Here is an 8,132-nt window from a genome sequence, read left to right on the forward strand (position 1 = left end):
CAGAGCAAATATTTGTTTAGGCTTAAGGGTCATATCCGACGGCAGAGTTTTAGACTTAGAGGGAAGGGGATAAAGGAGAATGATATTGACATTAAACACAAGCAGGATATTGACCATAGAGTTCAATGTTCTGCTTATTCATACACACACAAAAAAAAGAATGATTTTCATGAATTGGAACACAGCTATGATAACAAAGGAGTAATAAACATTGAAAGATAACAATGCTCATCAAGCAGTATGAAATGACTGGGGATGAGTTTTCCTGGAAAAAGTGACGGTTTATTGCATCTGTTATGTTGTCGCTGTGGTGCATTTCCTCTTCGTACACATATTACAGTGGGATTTTGTAACAGAAGGATTTTTTTGCTAATTAAATTTCAGAAGTATTGCACAGAATACATTTCTTTGGAAATTTTGTATTTATGTATTAGTGGAAGAAGATGAATTACTAAGAAACAGATGCCTTTTTTTTCTACTTTTTTTATTGTAATGTGTTTGTGTCTCCTTTTATGTATTCATTTTATGCTCATAACATAGACATCGCATTTGTAGTGTACATTTGTAATTATGGCTACACTTAGTGCTGTCCCTGAGCAAAACGACATCAAAGGCAGCCATTTACACCACCATCGTCGCATGGCCTTGCCTTTGACATCTTACATATTTTAGAAATAAAGCAAAAAAAATTGGAGTAATATGCATAATGTAGTTTATTGCATAATGTAGTTTGGTTTGACAGCCTTTCTTGCCTTGCCTTCCTTGCGGCAAAGTCATCTATGGCTTCATTATACTATAGCTGTTGGGAAAGTACATAATTTATAATAAATATGGAATGTTACCTGAGACACTAGTTCACTTTAATAGCCTCTAACTCAGTGGTGCCATGTAATCATACTCTCTGCTGTCTCGTGTGTGTGTGTGTGTGTGTGTGTGTGTGTGTGTGTGTGTGTGTGTGTGTGTGTGTGTGTGTGTGTGTGTGTGTGTGTGTGTGTGTGTGTGTGTGTGTGTGTGTGTGTGTGTGTGTGCCCATGTGTGTGTGTGTGTGTGTTGTGTGTGTGTGTGTGTGTGTGTGTGTGTGTGTGTGTGTGTGTGTGTGTGTGTGTGTGTGTGTGTGTGTGTGTGTGTGTGTGTGTGTGCGTGTGTGTTTTTTCACATAGATGACTCCACAAGGGCTCAACCATCAGGACTAGTAATTGACTTCTTAGTGATTAAGTACTTAAGCCATCTATGTGTAAAGACAATGAACTGACACAAAAGACCACAGTGGACATGGCATGTTTTCTAGCAGTTTCATCAACAGTGGGTTAAATTATCTTCACTCAAACCAGTGAAGACTGGCACCCTTGGCATTTGTCCTCTGCCTACCCTCAAGGCCAACTCTTAATTAGTTAATGAGAAAGAGTAACACTGTTCGTATAGTGATTTACTACAGATTAGCATACTGCACTCGTGACAAAAACTAAGATGATGACACCTTCATGACGAGAATTATTATCTTAATTACATTGATTATCCTTTTCAGAGAATGGTCATCACTCTGAAGGAAATGAACTTTTATCTGGTAATTAAAATGTATTGATTCATTAACCTTGTTCATAAAACAACTTGTTAAAAGTCCTCGTTCAAGCACAGTGGTGTTCTTAGGTGCACATTCTCTCCTGATGTATAAAAAGGAAATTAAATGTTTGCTTGCCCATTTTCTTTACTATTTCTTTGTGCATTTCCAATTATTATTATTATTGGCATTTGTCTATATTCTTTTCTCTCTTTCTTTCTTTCTGTTTTCATTTTCTTTCCTTGTAACCAAAATGCTGAGCTGTGATCGCTTGCAGAGTCTGGGCAGCAAGATGCATTTGCAAGATCTTTGCTTTTGGGTGAAGCAGTTGTAATCAAAAAGGCTTTATGTGATACGCAACTAACATCATGATGCACTGTTGTTATTTTTCTGTCTCTTTCTCACTTCTTTTTCCTCTTATTCTTCATCCTCTTCTTTTTTTGGAAGGTATTTGAGTAGTTTTGCATGAATGATCTTCCATTCACTATATTTATCATGAAAGTGAACCACTCACTGCATTATGAGTGCAGATAAGAAAGCATGGTTTTACTGTAGTCTACAATTTTGATATATAAGTGTATACTTGTAATATGCACCTTGATTTTTAATTAAATGGTTGTTTATTTATTGACAGTTAATTGAGAAACATTCATATAGTTCAGTTAACTGATAGTATTTTTTTTCATTAAAACCTTTTTAGCATGTGCAAAACAATTCTTTACTAAAGCATTATAATTATATTCCCAACTTTCCCAAGAAAACAGAAAAAAAAAGGAAATAAAATAGAATAACTCATTTCCCCAAAAAGACCACTTATATGTGCCCGCCAAGCTGCAGAATGTAATGTAATCGTGAGATTAGGTGAGCCACCACAGAGGGATTTAGCTATATTCCTTTCTGTCTGTGTATAGTATTGGAATAGAGGAAATATTTCACTAGGTAAATAAAGATTTTGTAGAGAAGGAAGGGAGTAGCAAGAAGGAGAATACCATTGACTAAAAGTGAAAACAAAGAAGATATGAATGGTGAAGGAAAGAAATGAAAGATGGGTTGTATAATTTCTTATTATTTGTCCTTTCCAGAAGATGGTCAGCCTTGTCAAGAAGCTCAAGGTTTATGGGGTAAAACATGTATTGAAAGATCTTGACCCTCATTTTAGAAGCACCTGTTTAAGCACTGGATTTTACTCTTTGCCTTTTTTTAAGCACTAGGTTTTACTCACCGACTTTGTGAACCAATTTGCAATTATCATTCACTGCCATAGTCACAGCGCACAAATCTGCAACAAAATCTGTACAAATCTGCAAGTACCACTCGAGCTGCACGTTGCCAAGCAGCGAGTTGTTTTCCGCAGATAGTTATGCTTCTTAGGATCTTATTTTTCTGTTTAATATCATAACTCGAAGAATACGAATACATTTATTTCAATCCTTTCCCATGGATATTAGATGATGAAGGAATTTTATGTGGATAGTTGACACAAAGGCCATCGTCTGGCGTATGTGACTTCAGAGGGTGTAGATGACATCATCAGCCAGCCAAAGGGTTGATTTGCAAAAAAAAAAAAAAAAAAAAAAAAGGAAAATATTTAGAGCACTTCTTTTGTATAGAGTTGTACAGCATAATTTTTTTGTTTTACTTGATGGGTTTATTGCATTTCACAGCCGCACCGCACCGAAAAAGTTCAAGCATGGTTTATCCATATTTGTTTTTGTAATTATATATTCTTTTATTAATTTGTTCATTTTATTTTTTTGTTTATTATATCTTCCTTTGCTTGCTCACTTGCTTTTTTTAATCCTTATTTTTAATTTGCTTTGAAATTTGTATTAACTGCTCAGGCTTGATAACTAAAAATGGTATATTTTTGAATGGCCTCTTTGTTGCTACTAAAGCATGCAGAACAATAATGTATTTTAATGTTTGTATTCTGTTACAGGATTGTTTTCTACTTTATATATTAATCTATTTATTTTTATTAATATCTATATTTTTCTGTGATCAGTCAAGGTGATTTGGAATTTTTGTTTCAGGTAGGCAGATCTGATCTTCTAAGTGTTTATTGAATGTGTTTTTTTTAGGCATCTTCATTATTGTTATTGTTATTATCTTTATCATATCAACATAACAAATTACCATCAATATCTTTCTAATTTTCATCATCATGAAAATCATCATGATCGGCATTATCAGCATAGTCATCGTTAATATCTTTATATTATTTTTAGCATCATTATCATCATTTCATATAAGAATACTCTTTTAACGAAAGTGACAGTAATGATAAGTTTAAAAAAAACATCTAGGAATATTTTAAAGAAATAAAACAGAAATAAATTCAGGTATAATTATATACTGTCCTCAGTACCCTATTATATTAATGAGAGGATGATGGCTTAGAAAATCTTTTTTGTTTTTTTCTTGCTTCCTGACGTTTGCGACTCTTAAGAGTACACATGGGTCGACGAGGACTACCTGGAGGAGTTGCGAGACCCTGGGACAAGCGACGTCGACTCCAACTCTTCGGCTCTCATCCCACAGCAGGTGAGGGAAAGTGCGGAATGAAGAGAGAGGAGAGAGAGGGTGTAAGTAAGGGGTATGTGTGGGGAGGGTAAGGGAGGAAAATGGGGAGGGTGAAGGTTTTTCATTACCTTTTTAAGTAATAAGTTGAAGGTGAGTAAATTCATCTAAAATTGCATAGAGGAATTATTCGAAGGGAAAGAAAGATTATTAAATCCAAACGGGAATCCAACTAAAGAATTAAATCCTACGTCATCCAGATTATCCATGAAGAAAATATTAAATCCCTTCATATATCCACAGGCTAATAGACGCCCCAGTGTGCCAGATGCAGGTGGATCGCCAGACAGCACAGGACTCCCCGTAACCCGGATTCCAGCCTCACCGTCCTCCTCGGGGCAAAGCGTTGCGTCAGAGAGATCTTCGAATCTTCATAAAGATGTTCAGGGGCAGGTAGGAGAGAAGAATGGATTTTTTGTTGTTTGTTCTTTGTTTGTTTGTTTTGTCTTTCATTTTTTCTTTTTTTTTCTCTCGTCTACCTTTTTCTTCTTTTTCTTTATTTTTTCTCTCGTTCCTTTTTTCTCTGTTTTTTTTTTGTTTTTTTTATGCTTTATTTTTCGTCATTTTTTCTCGCTCATTTTCTTTTTTTCTTCCACTCTCTCACTCTCCCCCTTCCCTCTCCCTCCCTCCCTCCCTCCCTCCCTCCCTCCCTCCCTCCCTCCCTCCCTCTCTCCCTCTCGGACCACTCCCTTACTTCTTTCACCTTTCCTTTAGATCCCATTTCAACATTTGACACATACAAACTCATTATTTTCAGGAGAAGACCACCAGTACTTTAACACACAGAGCTCGATCCAACAGCCAGATAGACGAGGTAGGGAGGAGCATCAGCCGATAAACCACTTTCTGATAGACCCTCAAGCATTGCACTTTTTATAGTATGCTGCGTCATGTAACCAAAATACTACAGGAAGAATTTTTAATCATCACACAATCAGCTGTTGTCCATATACTTTGTGCATTCATACTTTGGTTTGAACAGTGATTTCATATGCTTTGTGCTTTTATACTTTGGTTTGAACAGTGATTGGCTTTTGACATGTGAATGCCTAATAATTTTTCATTATTTGTATTATTGATCATGACTGGATGCCATCTCCTATAGTATAAAAGCTCGTTGCCTCCCACAACAGGCCAGCTCGGTGTGTAGTACGTCCACATCTACTGAGGTCCGCACGAAGCCCACGCCTCTCATGAGCAACTCGGAGATCCTTTTCCGATACTGGAAGATACAGGTAGCCATGGTTTATGGTTCTTTAGGGTGACAGTTTGATGAACCAATTTATATTATATTCTATTTTGGCTTTTATTTTTATTTTTCTTTATTTGTTTTTCTGTCTGTCCGGAGTAATTGGGAAGCATAGATAGCTTTTGATGTGAAGGGATAGTTTTTTTTTATGTATCTGTATAAAAAATTTATGCTACTTGTTTATTTCTGTTTTATTGGTCATGAAATACAAGTTCATATCATATTTCAATTACTTATTTAGTGTTAATGAGAACAATTAGTCTTAAACATCCTGAAATATTTCAAATCAATTTTATATTCTTGAGTTATATAAATACATATTTATTCTTCAAAAAGTAAATTTCTATTTTCATAATTCAATTTGAAATATCATTTAAAAGACCAACAGATAAATTCAATTTGAAATATCATTTAAAAGACCAACAGATAAATAATAAAAAGAAAATTTCTTCGGACAGTCCCGGCTGCGGTTGTCATCAGTCGCACTCCAGAGGTGGATGATGTCGATGCTCTCCATGGTGGTGGTGTGGCTGGCTATGAACCTGGTCCTGTGGCTGAACTATGACCCGAAGTTGATTGACCTGGCCAACTTCTTCCTCCCGCTGGCACTCCTCCCCCTGCTGGCCTCCGCTTATGCCGAGGTCAACCAGGAGGGGCTTAGGCTTCTGAAGGTCAGTGGATGGGAACTGAGGTCAGGTTGTGACATTTAGGGTTATGTATTTTCTGGCTGTCTTATATATTCATTTTCTATGGGATATCTTATTTTTTTCTTTCTCTCTATCTTTTCCTTTTGTTCTCTAGTTTGCTCTCTTATCCTCCTTCTTTTTATTCTCTCTCTCTGTCAGCTAGTCAGGGGAAGTGATATACAAAGTATGATAGTGATGATGATAAAAAATGCATGTACAGTACTTCTGTCCCTAACTGACATACAGTCATCATCAAAAATAATCTCACTTATATTTGTCCTTCCTGCAGTTCATTTGCCCAGTGGAAGAGAGGCTGCAGATGCTGTATGTCCTGCAGAACAACCCTCTCCAGATGACAGTGTACGGGTTCACCCTCTCATACTCCACAATCACCACGGCAGCCTTTGGTATCTTGCTGGCTTTTGCGTCCAAGGTCCTGATTCAGGAGATATCAGGACCCAACACACCCTCTATCGCCCCTTGATGGAAGTTTGGGTTGAGATGTGCCTTACCAGATATTTATGTATCTCTATAGTGGGAATGGAGCAATGGATATCATTCCAGATTTATGTCTTTGTGTTTTTTTTATATGGTAGATGTTGTATGGAGGACAACAGAATTCTTTTATAGTCTTATGACATTTTAGTGAGGGTATAATGCAATTGTAGGCATTGTAAAGCTGTTGCATAGGTTGGTTAGATATACAGAAGGTGAGGTGAAAGGGAGATACATGTTAGTAGAGGGAGAGCAGCTATTAGCTACATATAAGTCTTTCATTATATTGAGTATTATAACTAAGTATATTTTTAAAACTATTGTTGACCATGGTTGCTTAGAATAGTAATTGTGATTCCCAATTGATTCTTTCTAATCATTTTTAGCTAATGGCATTAGCACCAATATAACATTCTTAACTAGTTTCCTTATCAGCAAATATCTCTGTATTTTGCTCTAGCATTTTGTAGTTTAGATTTTCTACTCACACATTACTGGATCAATTTTTGCCAATGATAAAATTAGGAATATTAACACAACTAAATCTGTTAACCATGTAGCAGATATATAGTCATTATTTTATGAGCAATAAAGACATTGTATTTAAGAAGTGAAGCAAGAAGAAGAAAATAAAATGGGATTGAATTGAGGAATAACCAATGTAGAAAAAGCAAAAATTCACAAAATCATATTGCACTCACATTAGAGCTCGCATTGCAGCTTTCTTCAGGTACGCAGTAAAGGATCAAACTGCCTCATACAGAAGAACCCATGCTGCGTGGAATTACGTAGACAATTATTTCAGATACTGATAAAGGTGGATAAAAATGTTGCCAGCTTTATTTCTGTTTTGTCATAATAGGATAAATGATTGATAGGATTGGATATCTTTGTGGACTGAAATGACAGATTTCTGAAAGTGAAGCTAAAATTGGGAGTCTAAAAGCTGAATGAATCTCTGTACAAGTGAAGCACAATAGAACACACAATATGTTAAATATTATTAAGGTAAGGTAATTGTGCATAATTCTGTGTTTTAAGATATTTTATTTTACAAGTGATTTAACAGTTGTGTCCATTGTGATTTTAGTCATGTTTATTCCATTTTTTCTTTTCTTTTTTTTCTTTAATATCGTACTTTCCTCCTTCTCTCCCCCTTTTCATTGTCTAAGTTTGTTCTATTACATTGGGGCATCTAGGATGATTAGCCCCTAAATGTCCATATTTAAAAACCTTTTTAAAATATGCCCGTCAAAAGGTGTTTCTTCCTCTTAAGCCAAAAATCAACAGAATTATAGGTTGGTTGGATTGTAAGCTTGACCACATTACAGATGAGAAAATTATTTTGTCGGCTATTTAGTAAGATAATGTTATACTTGCTGAGGATTAGGTTGCCAGTAACTCATTTTGCTTACGGCCAGCTCTAACTAAACACCTCATATTTGGATCTCATGTTTTGTCTTTTTCTCTCTCTCTCTCTCTCTCTCTCTCTCTCTCTCTCTCTCTCTCTCTCTCTCTCTCTCTCTCTCTCTCTCTCTCTCTCTCTCTCTCTCTCTCTCTCTCT

The 8,132-nt window shown here is 36.0% G+C and overlaps 1 protein-coding gene across 3 annotated transcripts in view; it reads left to right on the forward strand.

Annotated features, from left to right (window-relative positions):
• The window catches only part of LOC125039075, an 11,306-nt gene extending 3,174 nt beyond the window's left edge, over positions 1-8,132 (forward strand). Inside the window, exons 5-11 of one of the 3 annotated variants that reach the window (XM_047632801.1) lie at positions 1,526-1,564; positions 4,008-4,102; positions 4,382-4,531; positions 4,896-4,952; positions 5,272-5,373; positions 5,846-6,058; positions 6,363-8,132. In XM_047632801.1, the coding sequence (XP_047488757.1) occupies positions 1,526-1,564; positions 4,008-4,102; positions 4,382-4,531; positions 4,896-4,952; positions 5,272-5,373; positions 5,846-6,058; positions 6,363-6,557 (851 nt within the window). In that variant the 3' untranslated portion in view covers positions 6,558-8,132. The remainder of the gene's footprint in view (positions 1-1,525; positions 1,565-4,007; positions 4,103-4,381; positions 4,532-4,895; positions 4,953-5,271; positions 5,374-5,845; positions 6,059-6,362) is intronic. The other 2 variants (XM_047632803.1, XM_047632802.1) reach the window with 2 other exon arrangements.

This window comes from Penaeus chinensis, chromosome 26, assembly GCF_019202785.1.
Source record: "Penaeus chinensis breed Huanghai No. 1 chromosome 26, ASM1920278v2, whole genome shotgun sequence".
In the NCBI taxonomy this organism is placed as follows: domain Eukaryota; kingdom Metazoa; phylum Arthropoda; class Malacostraca; order Decapoda; family Penaeidae; genus Penaeus; species Penaeus chinensis.